Genomic DNA, 23146 nt, shown 5'->3' with positions numbered 1-23146 from the left:
CTGTCCACGTGTATTCTTATAAGCTACATTTCGATGTCTTTAAAATTATTTAAATATAAATATGCTCATCATTTTACCGATTACTGTAAAATTGTCTGTTTCTTGAAGAAAATGTCAAAATTTTAGAGTTGATTTTTTTTTTCTTAAAAAATGATGCATGTTTAGTCTTTTCATTATCTTTTAGGAGATGCTTTTCTCGTTTTCCACCAGAAAAAAAAAATGTATGTATTGGCCGAGATAAATTAGTTTTTGATTGAAATCTGCCAGTGGCAGATTTCAATTTTAAAACATAAAGCATCCGTCTGTAGCGCAGATGATTTGTTGGCTTTGCCATTTTGTCCGCACGATGGCGACGTTGAGCTTCTTACAATGAACCTTAGAAATTCTTCCTCTTGGGTTTAGACGTATTGATTTGAAGTTATACTACAAGGATTTATTTATTTTCGTTTTTAATTGTGAGAGTAGAAAGCGATTTAATTAAATAATAATAATAATAATAATAATAATAATAATAATAATAATAATAATAATAATAAACATTCAGAAAGTTAATTGTGGTTTGTTTTGTTTATCCCCAGTTTCATTTATGTGTTAATTCCAGCTCTCCTAGTCTGTTTTCCCAAGCATGAATATACAGACCCTCTGTTAGTTCCCAAGCGTGGGGCAAAATTATAACAACGACGACCCGCTGAGAGTGTAAAATCACTGGCTCTCAGGAAAGCTCGGACCTGCATGGCATTATGCAGCTTCTAGGGCCCACAAGGGATTTATCCAACGTGCCGAGGGCTGGGCTGGGAGCTGGGAGGAAGAGGAGGAGGAGGGGGACGGCGGTCCTGGCCTTTGTGCACGCCCCCTTTCATCAACTAGCCGGCCGAGAGGGACAGAGGAAAGCTACAGCATCCCAGCCTCAGTCCTTACAGCTCCTCCATCTGCAGCGCGGAGCTGGACGGGCCAGCCACAATGTGGAGAGCACCGCCGCTTCAACTGTTTTTCTTCTTTTTATGCTCTGTTAGATGGTGCCATGCTGACGGTAAGTTTTCTAACTCTGTTATTCCGGCTACTTCCAGTTTCTGTGTGAGAAAGTTGAATGAGGACCTGGAGAGTTACATGTGACTCAGCCTGTGCACTTGTTGCTCATCAGTACAAAGCAGAGGAATTCAAGCTAATCAACTAAATACACACACACACACATATTGGGTTCAACATTTTAGCTGCCACATAAATATATATGCATATGTATATATATATATATATATATATATATATATATATATATATATATATATATATATATATATTAGATAATCCTGCTATATATAAAAAATATCTATAGCAGGATAATATACATACATATTTCATTGTAGATTTATTTATTTTTTGTGTTTTTAATGGAACCACTTTAGAGACATTTAGAGCTGCCAGTTTTTACCTCCTAGTTGTAGTTTAAAGGTTGAGCACAAAGCCTCTCTCAGGCAGATTGGAGAACTTTTGCCTGAGCTTTACTGTTGCTAGGTAGCAGAAAAGAGCATGTGACTTACAGACAATCTGTGAGGACTGAGAGACTGCTGGTACAAATCTCATTCAGTGGGGCAGATTTTCACTGCCCACCCTAAACTGCATGAAATAATCTCTGCTTTTTCTCGCATATGAAAGCGAGAAAACGCTTAGAAGCTACTCTGTGAATGTGACAGCCTCACACTTGTGCATGTTGTTTGCAGCACAGCTAGATCCTGCTTCTCAGATTGTAATCTGCTTTCTTTTTGCTCAACTCTTAGTATGTAAGCTCCTTAGTGTGAATCAAGCAACTAATTACACTGCAGCTGCTGCAAACTGGAATCATTTCTACCCAGGGAACTGCTCAGAGTTGAGAAGGGTCACTTGTGTCGCTTGTTTTAATAATAATAATAATAATAATAATAATAATAATGAAAAAGCTAATCTATTTCCTCAAAGAAAATATGTCAGATGTAAAGGGAAATCTCTGTTGGCTTGTACTTCCCTTGGCATTTCCTTTGAAAGTGGGCAGTTACAGAACTATAAATGAAATTTTGCTGATGACAGCTGAAGCTTACAAAGTGATGACTGAAGTAAAAATATCTGAATATCATCTGGCTTAGTCAGCAGACTTACATTGATCATTAACTAGATATTTATCCCAAATGATGAACTAGAACGTGTCCTAAATTGTAGCCTATTTAACACTGGTGCTTTACCTCATATTCGTCTTGGACCTGAATTCTGAATATAGCGTTTAATTACAGTTGCAGTAAACAAAATTGTAACTACATATTCACATGCTTTCTGAAAGAGACTCAACCCTTTTCTCTCTTGCTGCCTGACATTAATTCAGACTATGTTTTTCAAAAAGTAATCAATTATTTCTATTGATAAAACACATTTCTTTTTATTGTGTTAACACTTCGAAAGTGGACTTACATCTCTAACATTTGTAAGTCCTTGAAACTACATGACTTCGACTTCCATGGAAAGCGGTTTTCCTTTTTCACTGTCACCATATGCTTGCTCAGCACCAGAAATTACTGCAAACTTAGTAACTCGATGCAGTCAGCTGTTTTCTGTTGCTACGTGGACTTTCAGAGGGTTTCCTTTGATGTAAACTTTTTATGAACTTGCATTACAAACATAACTTGGCTGGATTTTTTTTTTATGTCTAAGATCAAATTGAAATGTAGCTGACTTTAAATTGGTCGATGTAATTGGATTCAATTGACTATATATATATATATATATATATATATATATATATATATATCCTTATTTTAGTTTATTTGTACTTTTTTTCGAATTATATTATGGCTCAACAATCCCATGTTGTTCCTATTTTGCTATAATTGTTTTAGCATGTGATCATGGCACCATCAGACATCTAGAAGTCTTGCATTTATGTAAAAGTCCCCGCTTATATCTCTAAATATCTTGAATGGTTTATGTTTTTCCCCATTTGGTCACTGAAGAAAGCAAGGGGCGTTAGCTGTTGGCATCCCTACAGGTGGGGTTCCAATACACTCAAATGTTGTGAATTAACTAAGACAAATGAACTAAAATTATGCTCTTGATGCTGTAAAGAATAACATTTTTTATTATTTTCTTTTTTTTTTTCAATACCCCCACCATTTTCAGTGAGCTTTAGTGTCTCAGCCCCTAAAAATATACATCTGGTATCATCAACAAGTATAAGTAGATTCTGTCAAACTGGTCAAATATTGATAGTACTTATATATTATCCCAATAAAAATTGCACACAAGCAATAAAATCAGTAAAAAACATTCCTTTGTTAATGTGGGATTTAACATAATAGAAATAGTTGTGGCAATTCTTATTCACCTTAAGGAGAAAATGTTTAGTCTAATGGGTATTTGTCTTTTTTTTTTAAAGTAAATGTACATAAATATCTGGTTTCAGCTTTGGGTATAAGTCAGGTTTAATAAACGGTTTCTGCTTTATGCTATTTAACTGTACAGGCAAGGCACTTTCTACAATATTCTCTATTATCCTGTACAGAAATCCTTTAATTTGATAGTTATTCCTTCCTTGTACTTTCTGCTGCCTGCTTAACAGGCTCTCAGATTGATGCAGCTACTCAATGCTTACATTAGCCTTAATGGCTAATGTGACACTGCCGAGTGTCACATTAGCCATTAAGGCTAACCAGTACCAGTAATCATCCTCTGATGGTTTTTGCTGATCTTAGCATGTTTAGTTAGTAAATGAACTTGTTTTCTCTGGTAATCATTTGCTAGGAGGATCTTAATAACCCCACCAAAGTACACAGTAAGTGCATTTTTATGCACTCATGTGGAAAAACTTAAAACTAAGCAACGTCTTGGTCAGTGTTTTGCACTCGTGTGTTAGAAAGCAGCAGGTCAACCGCTCGTCTTCTACTACTAAATGTTTTTGTTTGCCACTGAGCTTTTTCTAGGCCTGCACATTCATAAATAAAACCCTGCACATGGCAGCTTCTTTCCGGTGCGGAGGCCCAAATCCTTGTGCAACAGTAACGTTTCACTCGAAACTGAAATACGTTTGGCTCAATTTGCTCAATTTGTAAGTGAATCCTTTTGTAACCTCACCAATATCCCCACACACCCACTCCCCGTCCATGTTAGCTCAGTTTCTAATTTGCTTCTGGTAAGCTGTGACTCACTGTCCTGAGAGAAAATTAAGTTGCACAGTATCCGTAGTATTGCGTTCTGACATTACATTCATGTTTTTTCCCCCCTCCACTCATTCTTCTGTTAAAGCGTGCACCAAACCGTTGAGCATTCCTCCCTCTGAACCCGGCTTTGGCTCTGTTCTTCTATTTATTCCTCCCTTTTGCTTCCAAGCTCCTAGGTTTTTTAGCTGCTTTTGAGTGTACTAGTCAGAGCCAAAGTCACTTGTTTGGCAATTGACGGCATTCTGCTGCATTGATTTCCATATGAAACAGGCAGCAGCACTTTGCTCTGACAGCGTGGACGGGTCCTGCGTCTCACGCTGCCAGCAGCCGTCCTCGTAACTTTTCACCGCACACATTCAGCCCAAGGCGACAGCTGTGCCTAAACAAGACGACATTGATGAAAGCTTAAAAACATCTTTTAGTTCCTGCATGCGTGCCTCGAAAGGCTTTCTTCGCTTTGGTTTTAACTAACCTAAGCAACGATTGTTTGAACTTAAATATCTGCTACAAAAAATGTTTTTTTTTTGTTTTTTTTTTGCTCGATGGCATTTCTAGTTATCATTTTGAATCTCATCTGGCCCATTTTGTGCCCAATTGTAATTTCCTCACCAGGCCAGGGTTTAAGAAAGTTTGGGTGCCTCATTCTAATGCATTTCTTTGTTGGTCAATAGTATGAACTGCTTTTCTTCACTTACTGATGGAGCACAGAAATCTCCTGCTGTGACTTTAAGTTGTTAATTAAGGAACAGCAAAACATTAATTTATTCAAGTACTTATGTTGAAATGATTAACAGCCATTTTGAGACTAAAAATCACCCTCGTTGTTGGTTCCACTGATATTTATTGACATAGTAAATCTGAAACTGTTTCAGGTTAAAGGCAGACATCTGATAATTAAAAAAAATACAATCTCATCTAGAAATTGGAATATGAGATAAAGGTAGCAAACAAACCCTTTAATACATGCATTGGAATAATCTTGTAATTCTTTAGTTCTAATATATGCTTTTTTTTTTTACATGTGAAACTACTTTGAAAAAGAAAACTGGAAATATTCAAAATCAGAATCTGTGGATCAGATGTCAAAGAGTCAGTGTGGACCAGAAATAAATCCTGGTCGGTGCATGAAAAGCCCTTACATTAGATAGTGCCTTTTAAAGTTTCAGCTTCAGTGTGCAGGATCTGCCACCTTTCCCAGAGGTAATGGTGTCAGGGAACACTGTCTGCATTTAATCCCTTCTGCAGATTGCTTTCCCTTTGGCAGAAATGGTGGAAGTTGTCAACCTGGGTCTGCATGTTCAGCGTCCACACACTTCTTGACTGCTGCAAACATTGATTTTTACTGACTTGTTTTGTTTTTTTTATTGTTTTCTCTTTTCCTGTATTTTTTTTTTTTTTTAGATCAAAATGTTTTATTCTCATTTTCATTCAAATGTATGTTTTACTATAATATTGAGCAAACTGCGGGTGGGAGATGTCTGTGCAGTCATTTTCAGACCTCTTTAGAGATGTTCAATCACATTCAAGTCTGGAGTTTGCCACTCCATGACATTCACAGAGTGATTTTGAAGCCACTCCTTTTACATTGCTCTGCTGAAAAGTGAGCCGTCGCCCCAGTCTGACATCAGCAGCACTCTGGAGCAGGATTGTATCCAGAACTGACTAGTTTGCCAGTTCCTGCTGCTGGAAAACATCCTTATACCATGATGCTGCTACCACCGTGATTTACTATAAGGATGAGCATCCAGACCTGACTGGTGAGATGCTGCAGAGATGATTGTCCTTCTGGAAGGTTCTTCTCTTTCTCCACAGAGAAACACTTGATCTATGACAGAGTGACCTTCTGGTTCTTGGTCTCCTTCCTGACTAAGGCTCTTCTGCCCTGACCGCTGAGTTTAGATGGCCGGCCAGCTCTAGGAAGAGTCCCGCTGGTTCCAAGCTTCTTCTTTTTAATAATGATGGAGACCACCAAAGATTTTTTTCAAGGCAATCCAGTCTCTGAGGTCTACAGACAATTCCTTTGATTTCATTCTTGGTGTTTGACCTCTGACTTGTGGTGAGGCTTTATAGAGACAGGTGTGTGGCAAGTCAAGTCCAATCAACATATTTTACCACAGGTGAACTCCATTTAAGTTGTAGCAACATCTCAAGGATGATCAGAGGAAACCCCTCAATTTTGAGCTTCATAGCAAAGGCTGTGAATATTTGGTCTTGCATATTTAGTAAATTTACAAAGAAAAAAAAAAAAACTTTTCCCACGCTTTTATAATGGGAAATTTGTGTTTAGAGATTTCAGGGAAGAGATTAATTTAATGCAACTTGGAATTAGGTAGTAAGATATCAAAATGTGAAAAAAGTGAAGCGCTATTGATATTTTCTGGATGCACTCTAAATATGCATCTTGGTTCCCTTGCACAACTTATGTCATAAAAAATGTTTTGGGATTTTGTATTCTTATTTCTGGCATTATTCAGGTAAGTGCACCTTTATGCATAGAAAAACACTCATTCAGTAAAAAGGAAGTAATCCCAGTATTTTGAAAATTTAATAATGAATCTCAACAAAAAGAGATTTAGAAAAAAAAAAATAATTAGTAGAGGCAGGTGGCTGACAGACAATGGACCCCAAGCCAACACGACTGTATTCTTCCTGTGGAGAATGCGTGTTGAAATGGCTCTTGTACCACCCAGTACCACTATTTATTCCAATTACATCCCAGAGCGGACAGGGGCAGCACGCACCATAAATCAGGCTGTCAAAGAGACCGTCAGAATTGCACATTCCTCTTTGATTGGGCTTGATGGAGTGCTCTCCCTCTGAACTGTGCTGCCTGAATCAGTCTCTGCTGGAAAACATCAGGGAAGGTAGAGCGGTGGTACCTTATCTCAACAGATGCCACTCTCTGGAAACATCAAAAGAAGGCTAAAGAAGAGTGAAGTGTGGGTTGTAGAAATGTCTGGGGGGGTGGCTGGCACGCTTGTCTCTGAGGCTTGTCAATGCTGTTAACAGCATGTTTCATCAGAGGAAAGCTTCCCATCCTCCCCTGTTTGCCCTTAAGTTCTTTAAATAATCTCATTTTAAGGAGTTTGTTGCTTGAAGTAAGCAAATTTAATTACTGTCGGGGAAAAAAAAAACCGGAAGGAATTGAATTGTGAAAAATTTGTAATTGTGCACAGGATGTGAATTAGGGCAGTTTCGGTGTGGGACAGGTCGATGTATACCTGAGGAGTGGCACTGTGATGGGACATCAGATTGCATCGATGACACTGATGAACACGACTGCCGTAAGTTGAAGTGTATCACCATAATATATATAAGCAGGATTAAAATATTTAGCTATTTCATTGCTTAAGAATGCTTTAACTGTACATGTGCCTCACTCAGGTGTGGTAAGTAACGATACATCTGTGTGTATCCTGACAGCTCAGGTAACATGCGATGACAGTCATTTCCACTGTCTGAGTGATGGCGAGTGCATCCCAGACGTATGGGTGTGTGACAATGAGGAAGACTGTGAGGATAGCTCAGATGAGAGACACTGCCGTGAGTACCGTTAACCATTAGCTATAAGTTCAAATCACACATACGTTAATTTATTTTATTAAGATTTTATGTGATAGATCAACACGAAGTAGTACAAAACTTTTGCAGTGGAACGAAAATGATATGTTGTTTAGTCGACAAAATCAAAGTGAAACAAGTTGGCTTTAAAAGCCTGCTGATATGGAGAGCCATTCCAGCCAAAATTAAATAAATAAATAAATGGGTGAAATAAATAAACAAATAATACAAACAAATAATCTCCATAATGGCTCACAGTATGCTGAGAAAACAGAGTAAAAGGTCTCAGAGGTTCATTAGAGAACATTAGTGAAGAAGACTTTAGTGAACTGAATGTGATTAACCTGTTGCGTTGCTAAAAAAGTCGATGTTTGGGTCTCAGCTGGCAGGACATGCACCAGCGGCCAGTTCAGCTGCAGCAACGGGGCGTGCATCCCGGGAGAATACCATTGCGACCACCTGGCTGACTGCTTAGATGGATCTGATGAGAGAAACTGCAGTAAGTCTTTGAGATGTTTTTTTTTTTCTTCTTCTTCTTCGTTTTATCTTGGGCTCCTGTGGCATTTTAATCAATTTGTTAAGATTAAGAGGCTCGCTGACTGACACAACGGGCCACAATATGCTTCTTGTTGTCAGAGGTTGATTGCAGATTCCTTGGTGGATTAGTCAAGCTGGAGTTCTGCTGCTATGCCATTATTGTGCCGGCATGCTAGTCTCACAGCAAAACTGTGACTGTGGTAATCTCACAATTGCATAAAGAATGCTGTGGCAACTGGTGTTGTTATGGTGGCACTTCTGATTTTTTAGTCTGTTATCCTTCCCATTCACAAGGCGTTTCACGTGTTAAGAGCTATAAAGGGCACATTTGTAAGGTTCATTTCAGTGCACAATGCTGGCCTGATGATGGTTTAATCTTACAGATTACCCTCAGTGTACAGAGATGAGGTGTGCCAATGGGGCCTGCTACAACCGGACCCAAAGATGTGACCATTTACTGGACTGCCGTGATGGCTCTGATGAGGCAAACTGCAGTAAGAGATCTACTTCACTAATGAATGCATGTAGTACAATTTGACTAAAGCATCAGCAAGGAAAGCACTCCTATCATTTCTTGTGTTCTGTTTTTCTTAGCACAGCACTGCAACACAGGGTTCCACCAATGCCATAACGGGCTGTGTGTTCCTCAACGCTACGTCTGTGATCATGACGACGACTGCGGAGACCGGAGTGATGAGATAAACTGCAGTATGTGCAGCCTTTCCTCTCTTTTTCTACGTTTTTAGGCTGCGTAAATGCACATCGGTGTGTTATTTTATTTATTTTTTTTCCTGCAGCGTATCCTGCTTGCAGAGGAAATTACTTCACTTGTCCCAGCGGCCGCTGCATCCACCAAGTCTGGCTTTGTGACGGAGAGGACGACTGTGAGGACAATGCTGATGAAAAGGGCTGTGGTGTGTATACAGTGGCAGGAATTCAGTCCTGGTATATTAAGTTACTTTGTGATTTTGGAGCCAGAAGGCCTGGATATTTAGCAGGTTAAATAGCTCTAAAATGGGCAGGAACTGAAGCCGCGGAAACCTGATTCATCTCTGGTCTCCATGGTTGGTTTGGTTTGTCAAGACGCTATGCCTGCGCTCCTTTAAGTGTGTTATTCAAATGCCTCTTTGTGGCACAAGATTGCGCAGCCCCCCAAAGGGGCTTTTGAATCCCTCCACATGGCTGGGAGGACTGCGTGTTTTTAAAGGAAGGGCTGCAGGAGCCCCCCGTTTACCCCCACTGCTCCAGTACCCCTGCATCAGTTTAAAGTAACAATGTCTTAGTCACAATTTTCTTTAGGTCAGGATTCTTGTGGAGACAATTTAGCATGCTCTCAATACGTGCTACAAAAACATGCTAATTATAACTTTCTGTTGTTATACAGCAAATCTGAAACGTTCTGCTTTTATTTATTCTAAGTTTTTTACATTCCTTTATCTGTCTTAGGAATTAAGATTTTAATTTCTAAGAATTAAAATCTTAATTCTTAATTCTTAACTGTTTTATGTTATATATAATTCTAGATAACAATTTTATGGCTTTGAAAAGCATTAGAACGCTCTAAGTGTTGCATTCATAAATTATACTGATGCTTTTCATTCTATTTCTGTACGAAGAAAAGATTATAGTTTTTAAATGATTCCTAACTCAATTACAGTTTCATAGTTATTTTATAGTTATCAGTAATCTTAGCAAGTAAAAGTTAATTTGTTTCTATTTTAGTTTGTAGCTATTTTAGCAGTTGCTCTAGATATAATTATGTTTTTATATTTTTATAGCTATACTTTTAGGGATTAACAATTGTAGTATATTAAAAGGTTTATTTTTTATTCTTCTTACTTATGTTTTTAGAGGTTTTATTTGTATATATTGATTTATTTTGGTCTCCACTAAACCACATGGTTGTTTTTCCTCAGATCCTCACACTTCAATTTTTTTTTTAATTTATTTATAGGTTTTGTTTGGCATGGCAGTGCGTACTTAGTTTTATTATTACTAATGTATCTATTTTTTTTTCCTGTTTTAATCTTCTATAAAACATTTTGTACTACACTTATCTTTATGCTAAGTGACCCAAAAAACACTTTTGGTGTTGATTGATTGATGTGTTAAAAAGTAAAAGATGATTTCTTTTTAGATAATGTACCACGGGAGTGTTACCCAGGGGAGTGGCCCTGTCCTTCGTCTGGGCTGTGCATCCCTATGGATAAGCTGTGCGACGGGAAGGCTGACTGTCCTGATGGAGAGGATGAAACTAACACCACTGCTGGACACAACTGCAGTTAGTATCTTCACAGTTATTGTCCTTTTCTTCAAATTTCTGGTATGGTCTCAGAGGAAGCGCTGAATCCCCATCCACATTCTGATTTCTCCACTATTCAGGCATCTGGAAGTGTGCTTCTTTGAGCTGTGAGGATCACTGCCACGCGTCCCCCGATGGAGGAGCGTGTGCCTGTCCTCCTGGCTATATTGTCAACAGCAATGACAGTCGCTCCTGCATAGGTATTTACCTTCTTTACTTTTACAGCTAATAATCCAAAGCAGCAGCTACACATTCCAGCTTGCCTCATAGCCTCGCATGTTTTTTTCTGAAGGGATAAATAAAATTTCTCACAAAAGAGATACAATTATAGTAGCTTGCAAAAGTATTCTTACCTTTTGAACATTTTCTATATTTAGTTATGTTGCAACCACAAGCTTGTTATATGCTTTTCTACAATTTCAAAGCGTGAAATTTGTGTTCTGCCCCTTTTATTCTGTTTCTTTGGAGTAAAGTCCCTCAGAAGACGCTTGTGTGTAATTTAACATCTAGTGAAATTACATCAAAACTTAGCATTTTATGTAGAATTTAACAATTTTTTTGTACATTTTTGAGTGTGGAAGTCCCTGTTTCTGATCTTTTTTTTTTATTTCATCATGCTGAAGACTTTGATGACTGCTCCATGTGGGGCGCCTGTGATCAGCTGTGTGAGGACCGGATCGGCTCCCATCGCTGCAGCTGTAGAGAGGGCTACATTTTGGAGCAACATCGATACTGTAGAGCAGACATATCCAGTGAGTGGCACTTTGACGGCTTGTTTTATATACCCTACATTCAGTTTGGGAGTGTGTTAGCGATCCATCCAAATGAAGTGCTTTGGCATGGTCTGTACTCTAGTTTTTTGGCTTCCTCTGTGTGGAGGGCCTGTTTTGCTTTCTGGTGCATTGTTGCATGTTAAATGTTGCTTTAGTAAGTCTCTTGACTTTGTTACACACAGAGCGTTTTTACACAAACAGTGACCTCTCTGAATTTAGCTCTGGTAAAAGAGGGCTGGAGTGGAGGTGAGCAAAACCTTTATGTCTCCTTTAGTCTGAGGGAGGAATATCAGTTTCAGTGAGAAATGCATAATATTAAACAGAGTTTTGTCATTGGGGAGCAACAAAAAACAATCCAGAGTTGGATTAAAAGATCAAAATCCTATTTTATTCATGCCAACTTCTGTCTTTCTGTGAATCATTTTCCCAGCTGGAGTTCCTTCCTTGGTTTTCTCTAATGGCAGAGATCTGGTAATAGGCGACATCCACGGCAACAACCTGCGCACTTTGGTTAATTCACAGAACAGAGGGATTGCTGTTGGGGTGGACTTCCATTATCATCTCCATAGGGTCTTCTGGACAGACACCATCCAAAATAAGGTGCTTTTGCTTTTCTGTCTTCTCAGTCATTTTTGTCTTTGTAAATTCTTGCGTTAGATTGCCAGTAGCCAAATTCTTTTGGTTATCTTTTAAAATATCAGCAATGTTGATACTATAATAATGGAATAGCTAGTGGCCCCATGGCGGCTGGCCTACAATGAAGGGAAACAGAGATGTAACAGAATCCAAGTGCCTTAATCTCGAAACCTGTCTGATAGGCTCATATGATGTTCGCATACCAAGACCTAATTTTTGTAACTCGATCTTGTCCGAACTAATCATGCTGTATTCGTTTTCATTGGTGCCGTCCATTTATAAGCATTCTTTTGCAAGCTAAAAGGGCTTTGTTCTGGTCAAGTCTGGGCTTCTTTTTGGTTCAAGCTACTATGTCATGGCTGAAAGGCTGGGACATACCTCTCACTGGGCATTTCTGCATAATTGCCACGCCAATGGCAGCATGTCAAATTAAAAGTAGTGAGAGCACAAACAGGGCATGCGAATGCAACCAGAAAGGTTAAACTATCAGGCTATTTCCACATCTTTGGTTTCTCTTTAAACAGGTCAGTTGAAAATCCTGCTTTTTAGATGTCTGGATCTGGTTGCAAAAAAAAGCAGGCCCGCTAAAAGCACTCCCTCTCAGCCAGCTGCATAGTGCCAAGGCTTGCAGCCTGAGCAAGCGATTCCATCGCAGTGGGTACAGCAGACGGTTCAGGAGCTGAACACCTCAGTGTTTATGCTAATCCTAGTGAGGTTTTTGTCATTTTCAAATCTGCAATCAGATTTGAAAATGGTTTCTCTTAAAAGTATATATTGCAATCTACATGCTATGTGTCTCCCAGTTTCGCTTGTCCATATTTAATATGTAGTTTCACGCATTCTACAGCTTGGGCTGTTGGGAGATTCTCACAGCATGAAGAGCTCAAGTAAAAATGTTTTACAGTATCCGAGTGAAAATGCAAGTCAAAATTACAACTAAAATAGTTGAAAAAAAATATATAATTGATATTATAAAAATGAAAATTAAACAGTAATTTATAGTGCCGACAAAATCACGTGCCGCTGTGCAGACCTCAATAATTAAAACTGTAGCATTAAGTCATGTTGTATTGTTTTTTTGATACACTAAATCAAAAGTATACAATAAACACTTGCTAAATTTCATATGAATTTTTAAGTTCTGATTTTACAGGTTTTAGCCATTCAGTAGCTGACAGGAAGTACACAAACTCCCATAGCCACGTTTTTTTAAAACGTCTGTATCTTGATTAATTGTAACTGACTCATGTTTGCTTTGCATGTGGAGATAGAAGTCACAAACAATTATTGAATATTCTAGATAATTAATATTTTATGCTTTTATTAGAAACCAATGTAAACCTAATGGTGTACGTTTATTTGTTCTAGGCTTAAACTTAAGTGATTTTCTGACTGGGAATGGCCACCAACAGACTGATAAGGTTAACTACAATGGCATCTCTTATGTCCAGGTGTTTTCTGTGCAAATGGATGGGTCCAACATGCAGGTGGTTTTAAATGTATCAGTTGACTACCCTGAGAACCTGGCGGTGGACTGGGTGAACAATAAACTGTATGTGGTGGAGGCCAGCGTCAACAGGATCGACATGGCGGACCTGGATGGAAGTAACCGGGTTACACTCATCACTGAAAACCTCGGAAACCCTAGAGGACTGGCGGTGGACCCCACTGTCGGGTGAGCACATGTCCCTTTCTTCATCATTTAATTAATCCCACCATCCCCAGTCCCCACATTCTGCTGTGCTCCATTGGCATGGAATGACGGGGGTGGGTTGTTTGAGATTAACAGATTGCCATAGGGAGATTAGCGAGGAGCAATGTAAGTGATGACCCTCATTGTAATCCTATAGTGTGTAGTTCAAGAGAGAGGGACAGCCAGGTGGCTCCAGAGGAACTGCTTATCTCAAATTATTGCACAGCTCTTTGGTGGGTGCAATGCCACCCACTTAGAGACATATTGTCCTTCTGTGGATGCCTAATTAAAAAAGTGAAGTGCCTCTGATAGTGCCTCCTTAAATCAAGCAGATGTCTGAGAAGTAGACTCTGCATGGGAGTGAACTGCGACCGTAATAAACCTCTTTCATTTTGCAGGTACATGTTTTTCTCAGACTGGGAGGCAGCAAACGGACAGCCAGGTCTTGAGCGGGCCTTCATGGATGGTACCAATCGTTATGGGATTATTGGGAGCAAACTAGGTTGGCCTGCTGGTATCACACTCGACATAGAAGCCAAGCGCATCTACTGGGTTGACAGCCGCTATGATTATATCGAAACTGCAACCTATGACGGTCTGCATAGGTAGTTTATTTTTTTTTTATTCTTCTTTAACCCTGGATTCTTAAAGCCTGAAGATAAACACTACATTTTAAAAGTTATTTGAGATCCAGGTGTGCCTTTTATTTCTAGTTACTACCTTCTTTTTTTCATTTTTCCTTCTAACAGAAAAACTGTAATCCATGGGGGGACCGTGGTACCGCATCCTTTTGGAATCAGTTTGTTTGAGCACAATGTTTATTTCACGGACTGGACCAGGATGGCCGTGATCAAAGCAAACAAGTTTACCGACAGCAACCCACATGTGATTTACACCACGTCTCACACCCCACATGGAGTAGCAGTGATTCACCAGTTAAAGCAACCACAAGGTAAGCCTGTTACTGGCAGAAATCTTAAACATGATGATGATGACCTTGCAGTTTTTGAAAGAGATTCCCTGAAAAGATATGTGTGGTTTTTGACACGCCTGGAGGTATTTTATGAGAGATGCTGTGACTTTCAACGTCTTTCTGTTCGTCGAATTCCCAAAGCAAGAGTTGTGTCCAAAATTCACAAAGTCAGCGATCCTGTCTGTGGTGTTCATGGACAGGATTTCAAGTTGAAGTCTTGGAGAGGAGGTTATCCGGTTGAGGGAACCTCATCTTTTCTTTTTGCAGCAGTTATTTGGTTCTGTTGGATGTGGGAGTTTAAGTCTTTATGTGTGGACTGTGATGGTGGGATTGAGTGGGAGATGGACGGAAGAATCAGAGGTTCGTCTGCAGTAATTTGCACATTACTCCAGTCTGCTGTGTGAAGAAAGACCCGATCCAAAACGGGAAGCTATCAATGATCTATCTATGTTCTGACTCTCACCTATGGTTAGTAGATTTAGATAATGAGTGAAAGAACAAGACCTGGGATACCAAAGAATAAGCTTCCTCCATAAGGTGACAGATATAGGCTTAGAGAAAGGGTGGGGAGCTTGATTTTGCACTTAAACTATTCCTCCATATCGAAAGCAGTCAGCTGAGGTTGTTCAGTCGTTTCATCATGATTCTTCTGGATGGATGGATGGATGGATGGATGGATGGATGGATGGATGGATGGATGGATGGATGGATGGATGGATGGATGGATGCCAGTTACATGGACTCAACCTGTGATGCCCACTGCTGATACAGATTTTAGTGATGCTAAGCCTCAGTATTATTAAAACTGTGTTTTCATGATATCTTGAAGCTAATAAGACATATAAAAGTGTCTTACTAGCTTCCTGTGAGTGGTCAGCAATTGTTTGAAGGAAGTCACTGTGAAACAGAGCTTTAGTATTTTGAAAAAGAGGACAAAATGATTTAGATTTGACATTTTAATCTATCTTCGGCATCTTGTACTAGCATGGGTAGTCATACTTGCCTTAATAATTGTGAATAACAATCTGTATGACTGTTCGTTATTGAATGTAGAACAGTATAGCCTGAGATTTCCAAAAAGATCACCAGCATTTTCAAATCCAACATGTTTTATGACAGGCAGAGCTTGAATGCTCAAACAGAGCGACTTTCGGTAAAAGATTAAACCATTTTGTTATCTGCTGAAGGTCTTTATCACCCTTTCTTTCAGCCTTAATGAACCTCCTCTGGCTTCGTTGTCAGTCAGTATCTGCTGGGTTGTTTTGCTCGTTCATACATTCAACAAAACCTTTCCAACCTTTCGGAAGACAGCTCCTTTATGTGCCTGAAAAGTTGCGCTAAAACTGACTAAAACTGCAAAAATATGAAATGGCAAGAAGTGAAAATTGTGTCTGATTCTCAAAGCAGCCTGAATGCCTCTGTAGAAATTATGGTTTTCTTTTAAACAACTTCTAATACTGCTTAAGTTGTCTCTTTAAACACCTGATCAATGCTAGAACTTTGAATGTTCTTCACTCATTATCAGCGTCCGTATTGAAGAGTGTTGTTGTTAGCATATCCTAGTAGTGAGTACATGGTGCATTCACTGACTGAAAGAGGATTGGTGTTTTTTTAGTTTGTGACCTAGGGGGCCTCTGAATAGCAGATTTCTCATCACATCTGTAGTTTTTTCACACCTTTTAAAAGTGCCATTTAAATTTTACTGGAAATTTTACAGCAAATTTAAGGGATATATTTTAAAATAAACATTTGTCTCTTATTTTTTATTTTTCTACCATCTCCCTAGCGCCAAACCCTTGCAGTTTGGGCAGAGGTGGATGTGAGCAGATTTGCGTTCTCAGTCACAGGAGCGACAATGGAGGCCTTGGTTATCGCTGCAAATGTCGCATTGGTTATGACCTTCATGCTGATGGCAAACGCTGTTTGGGTAAGTGAAGATTTCTCGCAATTCTTTTTCTTAAATTTCCTTTTTTTTTAACAAAGCTCACTCTCTTTGGCATAAATATCTGTTTTGCCTCATGGATTCTTCTATCATCTTTCTCGCAGCTGTGAGGCAGTTTCTGCTTTTCTCGAGCCAGCTGGCTGTGAGAGGAATCCCCTTTAACCTCTCCTCCCAGGAGGACATAATCCTGCCCGTCACCGGATCGCCCTCCTACTTTGTCGGAGTGGATTTTAGCGCTGAAGATGATGCTATCTTTTTCTCTGACACAGCAAAAGATATTATTTACAAACAGAAGGTGGATGGAACAGGTGAAAATCTTTTTTGCTTCTCTTAAGCTAACCTTATAATAGCATGGAGTATAAACTTTCAGCATATACAGTAATTTTGCTGCCATTGTTGTACCATGCCATTTACTGAAAAATTTTTGGAAGTTAAGGGAGTATCACGATGAGGACAGATAAAAAAGGAATCATCTTCCATTCCCCCAAAGTGCAGAAACAGCCAACTATGGTTGATGTGCATGGATTCAAGAACAGAAACACCCCTGCTCTGATCATCTGTTGTTCTAAGAGTTGCTCTAGTTTCTTCTGTCCGACCCCTGAGAGGAAAATGCAAGCTGACAGCCTATTTATTTAAATGTGTTCCTCTTTCATCTCTGAGTAAAACAGTCCTCTGACTGCTTTGATCTGCGCAGGCAGGGAGATACTAGCAGCCAACAGAGTGGAGGGAGTGGAGGATCTGGCTTACGACTGGATTTCCAAAAACCTCTACTGGACGGACCCTCGATATAGGAGCATATCCGTCATGAGGCTCGCCGATAAGTCCAGGAGGGCCATTATTCAGAACCTGAACAACCCCAGGGCCATCGTGGTGCATCCTCTGATTGGGTAAAGCAAAATAATCTCCAGAACGTTTTCTGAAATGTTGGTAATGAGATCCCGGAAGCAGACATGTCTGTTACAGTTATATAACTTTGTAATGAACTACGCAAAGAAAACTGAATTTTAATCAATTGTTTAGATTCAATTTAGATCTTGATCCTGTCATTTTCCGTTTGGGTAGTTATGAGCTTGAATGTTATCTAGTCAGCTTACATCGGCTGATTGAGCTGCATTTGTTACACAATGCCTAAGAGTGTGCACAAAATCTGAATTTTATGTTACATTACATGCTGCAATAGCGGTTCACCCCCTTCATTAACATAATATACTAAATAAAATTAAATATTACCTAGAACAAGCAATTATTTCCTATAGTCTTAAAGCCATTAGGCCTTTGAGATTAGCTCTGTATGAAGGCCAGTATTGAAGTTAACACTGAGAAGCTGGCTTAAATGTGAAGACAAACTTTAAATGAATAATACTATTAGTATTCACATTTTTTTTAAATTAAATGCTGAAATGAGACTTTTTACTAATTCTCTTTTACCAGGTATATTTTTTGGACTGATTGGTACCGTCCTGCAAAGATTATGAGGGCTTGGGGTGATGGGTCACATGCCGTGTCTATTGTAAACACTACCCTGGGCTGGCCAAATGGATTAGCAATTGACTGGAGGTGAGCCAAATGTCTTATGTCTAAGTATCCAGGACAGCTGCATCACAAAACAGTTATAACATTTTTTCACTTGGATAAAAGAAAATACTGTCTTTAGATATGCACAGAAAAGGTAACAGTCCCAGTCATGCTGCTAGTTTTTGGTGCTTCCAAACATTATCTGAGTTTATCATTATTATCACATAATCACAACTTATTTTCCCCTACAGGACAGACAAACAATACTCATAAGTCTCCATTTTCTAAATATAACGTTATATGGTAATTTATTATGGCCAAATAAGAGTCATATGGATCTGTTTTTCTAAATCAACACTGTACGCGAGACAGGACGTTGTTGTTGCAAAACTCTGCAGTTTGAAAGAGTATTTCTAATATTTCTGAATAAAACAAGGTAATAATAGAGTCAACAATATAAGCTCTTCTTAGCATCTCATATCTCATATTACTGACTAGCACATTTAGCCTAACGAAATGCGTAGTTCCTGTTGAACCTTACCTGAACTGTGAAATTTTCGAAAGTCTGGCAAAACTGGATTTGTCTTAACTCAATGCCTGAATGAACATCTGATGCTTCAGTTGAAAAAAAAAATACTGATTCTTCTCTAGGTTTTCCAAGTTTTGTGTTCAAATTAAATATTATTAAAAACAAATCACTGACAGCTGCTAAGTTAAAATTTTCTTTCTGCAGTTAGAGCTGCAGCTCTGAAGAGGGTTTTATAGGTTTTTCACTGATTAGAAAAGGTTGGATTTTCGTATCTGGAAGGTCAACCAAAGATACAGACACGGACAAATGTGACATTAGTCGATTCTTGTTATCAGCTGACTTTTTTTCTGTGCATCTCTAATTGTTATAATTAGAAATCATTTCAAATTAGCATCCCTCCTCCTATGGTACTTATTTTTTAAAAATAATTTATAATTCTTTATGCCTCTCTGTTTTGATCACTGCTCAGCTCAATGCGTCTGTATTGGGTAGATGCCTTCTTCGACAAGATTGAGCACAGCAACTTTAATGGACAAAACAGGCTTTCCTTGGATCGCATAACCCAGATCTCCCATCCTTTTGGCCTTACCATTTTCGAAGGCAAGTTGTTTACATCTCATGAGCTTGAATATTTTTTCTTTTAACTTTTATCATAATCACGTCAAAGAAGTAATTGCTTTTTGCAGGAGGCGATGAAAGATACTGTAGCATATTTCACGCTCTGCTGCTCCTTTCAGGCTTTGCGTATTTCACTGACTGGCGCCTGGGTGGCATTGTCCGTGTGCGTAAGACCGATGGCGGGCAGATGGTAGTTATTAGGAGAGGAATCAGCCACATCATGCATGTCAAGTCTTTCAACTCCAACTCTCAGATCGGTCAGTAGATTCATTTTCTGTTCCTCTCACTTTCTCGTTCATGCGTGACTTCACCTCGCTCTCATCAGTCACATTCCCGGTAATTATCCCCGACTCTTCCTTCGCAGGTGCTAACCTCTGCAACAGGCAGGCAAATCCTAACGGAGACTGCAGCCACTTCTGCTTCCCAGCTCCGGATTCTCAGAGAGTGTGCGGCTGCCCGTACGGCATGAAGCTGTCGCCAAACCAGCAGACGTGTGTCGAGGACCCCTCCAACGAGCCCCCAACAATGCAGTGCGGAGCCAACTCCTTCTCCTGTGGCAACGGCAAATGTGTCCCAAGCACCTACAGATGCGACGGTGTTGACGATTGCCATGACAACACCGACGAACTCCATTGTGGAATAAACAGTAATCTGACTTATTTAAATCTTTTCATGTCATTTTTCTGGGTTTGTGTTGGTAAGGTTCATTTAAAAAACCAGCTTGTTTTTGACTTCTAGACATTACTTGTTCCCCCTTGGCCTTCACCTGTGCCAGTCAGCGCTGCGTGCCAGCAGGGTGGCGCTGCGACGGGCACAATGATTGCTTTGATAACAGCGACGAGATCAACTGCCCCACACGGGTGCCAGGAACGTGCCCCGCCAATCAGTTCACATGCGCCAACCACCGATGCGTCCCGCACACGTGGCGCTGCGACACAGATAACGACTGCGGAGACGGGTCCGATGAAGCAGACTGCTGTACGTATCTATAAAACCCCCCCATCACAGTTATTGCCACTGTTAAACGTGTAGAAACACTCACTGTAAATCAATAGAAAATAGAAGAAAATTACAACGGTCCTTGAAATACAGCTTAGAAAAATATATAATTATTGGCATCATAAAAGTTTCTACATCAAGTAATTCACACTTAGCTGTTTGTCTTGGGAAAAAAGATAAAACCAAATGTGTACATGTGTTTATTTTTTTTCCCATTACAATCAAACATTAAAATAGATTAAGCTTTTCTTGTTTTGTGTTGTTTAGGATGACCGAATGTATCTATTTTTACAACATACTAAAATAATGAAAGATTTTTAAAGAGATTTTTCAGTTTTTACTGTAGATTTAATGGTTTTGGGGAAGCTCAGATTATGGGATTATGTCTTTGTAGGACTCTGATAAATTAATTAATTAATGTGGATATATTTGAAAACCTCAAACACTCTCTTTCTTTGTGTTACATCACAAACAAATTTAAAGAAAGGGCTAATATTTGTATTTTAAAATGATGTTATCCAGATCTGGGTAGTACGTGCCACCCAGGACAGTTCCAGTGTCCTGACCACCGATGCATAGACCCCAACTACGTCTGTGATGGAGACAGAGACTGTGTGGACGGAGCAGATGAGCAGGGATGCAGTGAGTAATTGCTGATCTTGTGTTGCAATTATGCAAAGCATATAATATTTCCCATTTTCAGCATAACTATATATTTAAGCAGGTTTAATTTTAATTTACTCAAATCTATAAACCCATTAAAGCACATTCTCCCTAACGCTTATTCTAATGAATGAAAGCCTTGAATTCATTTATTAAATCAGAAATACATTTGCAGAATAAATTGTTAAAGATCCGTCCCTTTGTACACTTCAGCATCTACTTTTTAGGCTCTGTAAGCTATATTAAAGCGGTATATTAATTATCAGCACTGTTATGGATTTTTCAGTCTACAACTGCACTGTGAGTGAGTTCAAGTGTGCCAGCAGCCACCAGTGCATCAACTCCTTCTACCGCTGCGATGGGGTCTTCGATTGTAGCGATCACTCTGATGAGCAAAACTGTCGTAAGTGTTTTTGATTCTCCTAGCGGTCATTGCTCCTTGCTGAGTTATTACTCAGTATTATAAGAACATTTATAAGAATGTCCTGATCTGGTTTTTTTTAATCAGATATTGATCCCTGCCATTCAAAGGTAGGCTGGTGAAGAACCCACAGGACAATGCTTAATCAAGTCAAAGCTAATCAGGATGTAATGGGATATTCCTCTAACCTCATGAATATTAAGTGATGCTCCTTTGTGTTGTGATTGCGAAGTTTTAATATGGAGCCAAACGTTAACATGTTTAATCTTTATTTCGATGTAGCTCAATAACTAATTTTTCTGTGCAGTTCCAGTTAATCATGTGCATTCAAAACTTACTCAAAAAGATGCTCTCTTGTTTCATTGAGTTGGTATTTTTCGTTAAAAGTCTTCAAATCGAATGAAAAGTGTTTTCATTGTGTTTTCTGCTGGAGGACATCTGAGCAGCTAAGAGTTGATTAGATTAAATAAACTTTATTGTCCTTAAGGGACAATTTACTTTGCAGACAGCAAGAACAACTACAGATGAATACATAAAAAAAATACAATAATAGTACACCACAACATCAATGTAGCACATAGTACTATCATATACCACCACAGTTTGTTTGACTCTTAAATGACTAATCAGGCCGACACTAATGGGGATAAACATCATTATCTCTTTTAATATGAACGTTATTATAAAAGGTGAAAAATCCTTAGTTTGTAAAGGGAAAACTCTGACTCTGACTCAGAAAGATGTTGTAAATGGTTTAAAAAATCTGCTTGCTGGTGATGCAGTTGACACAAACACAGCCAGTGAGCCAACCTCAGGTAAAAGAGTTGACTTTTAGTCCAGGAACTCCAGTACCAATCATTTTAAAAGCCATGACCTGGACGTCCAGCCGAAAGTTGGCATCCATGTTGGACATTTCACTGTCAAACAATTTTGACCCATATCTTTGCGGCGTTGTCCCGATTCGTTTTAGCTACCAGGCCCCCGGGGATGTGCCATCACGAAAATGAGTTTCAGTGTCAGTCAGATGGGAGCTGTATCCCATCGTCATGGGAATGTGATGGACATCCAGACTGTCAGGACGGCAGCGATGAACACCACGCCTGTCCTCCCCGGACCTGCCCGTCTTCTCTCTTCCGCTGTGACAATGGAAACTGCGTCTTGCGCAGCTGGATTTGTGACGGAGACAACGACTGCAGAGACATGAGCGATGAAAGAGATTGTCCCATGCCGCCTTTCCGGTGTCCAAGCTGGCAGTGGCAGTGTCCTGGTCACAGTGTTTGTATCAATCTCACCACAGTGTGTGACAACACACCCAACTGTCCCAACGGCGCTGATGAATCTCCGCTTTGCAGTAAGTTGTATCCTCAGCTTTTTTCATCTTATACACAACAATTATTCCCCTCCCCCCCCTCCATGTATCATGACATTTCATAAGCTGTGCATAGCATTAGTAGTTGTGTGAAAATTTAACATTTTTGGAACTAAAGAACTTCCAAAAAATTCACCTCTGATGGATTTTGTTGGAGTTTTACTAATTTTGTAGAAATCTGGATGTGTGGTCAACTTGTTTGTGCTTAGCTATGGCACACTCACTAACTGAATAGTATTTTAGTTTTGACCAATAAACCAATATTGTGTCCGGCTGATTTCTGGGTTCATTTTCAATATTGATTTCTTTTACAATTAGTCTTTTTTTTTTTTTTTTGGTTCAAGGTAAACCTTTTGTTGTTGATCTCATTTTGTAACTCTTGTTTCAGTTTGAGAACGGCACAAAAGTCTTGTTTAAAGAAAACATTGAAGTATTTC

At 39.3% G+C, this 23146-nt stretch overlaps 1 protein-coding gene across 4 annotated transcripts in view; it reads left to right on the top strand.

The window, feature by feature from the left end:
- Window positions 1-883: 883 nt before the first annotated feature.
- lrp2a (low density lipoprotein receptor-related protein 2a) overlaps window positions 884-23146 on the top strand; it is a 58389-nt gene continuing 36126 nt past the window's right edge. For 3 of the 4 annotated variants that reach the window (XM_015045084.1, XM_015045074.1, XM_015045065.1), the window contains exons 1-25: window positions 885-1030; window positions 7355-7462; window positions 7602-7721; window positions 8122-8238; window positions 8660-8770; window positions 8871-8984; window positions 9074-9190; window positions 10414-10557; window positions 10659-10778; window positions 11202-11330; window positions 11782-11951; window positions 13439-13662; window positions 14079-14285; window positions 14430-14632; window positions 16440-16580; window positions 16700-16903; window positions 17290-17482; window positions 18027-18152; window positions 19109-19239; window positions 19377-19514; window positions 19622-19903; window positions 19996-20235; window positions 20779-20898; window positions 21206-21322; window positions 22311-22691. In XM_015045084.1, the coding sequence (XP_014900570.1) occupies window positions 961-1030; window positions 7355-7462; window positions 7602-7721; window positions 8122-8238; window positions 8660-8770; window positions 8871-8984; window positions 9074-9190; window positions 10414-10557; window positions 10659-10778; window positions 11202-11330; window positions 11782-11951; window positions 13439-13662; window positions 14079-14285; window positions 14430-14632; window positions 16440-16580; window positions 16700-16903; window positions 17290-17482; window positions 18027-18152; window positions 19109-19239; window positions 19377-19514; window positions 19622-19903; window positions 19996-20235; window positions 20779-20898; window positions 21206-21322; window positions 22311-22691 (4027 nt within the window). In that variant the 5' untranslated portion in view covers window positions 885-960. Of the gene's footprint in view, window positions 1031-7354; window positions 7463-7601; window positions 7722-8121; window positions 8239-8659; window positions 8771-8870; window positions 8985-9073; window positions 9191-10413; window positions 10558-10658; window positions 10779-11201; window positions 11331-11781; window positions 11952-13438; window positions 13663-14078; window positions 14286-14429; window positions 14633-16439; window positions 16581-16699; window positions 16904-17289; window positions 17483-18026; window positions 18153-19108; window positions 19240-19376; window positions 19515-19621; window positions 19904-19995; window positions 20236-20778; window positions 20899-21205; window positions 21323-22310; window positions 22692-23146 lie in introns of all 4 variants that reach the window. The other variant, XM_015045091.1, reaches the window with a different exon arrangement.

The sequence above is a fragment of the Poecilia latipinna genome, unplaced genomic scaffold, assembly GCF_001443285.1.
Source record: "Poecilia latipinna isolate Pla-1442-1.1 unplaced genomic scaffold, P_latipinna-1.0 Scaffold37, whole genome shotgun sequence".
NCBI classification, from domain to species: domain Eukaryota; kingdom Metazoa; phylum Chordata; class Actinopteri; order Cyprinodontiformes; family Poeciliidae; genus Poecilia; species Poecilia latipinna.
Note: the sequence above shows the minus strand (reverse complement) of the source record. Positions and strands in the feature narration are given on the sequence as shown.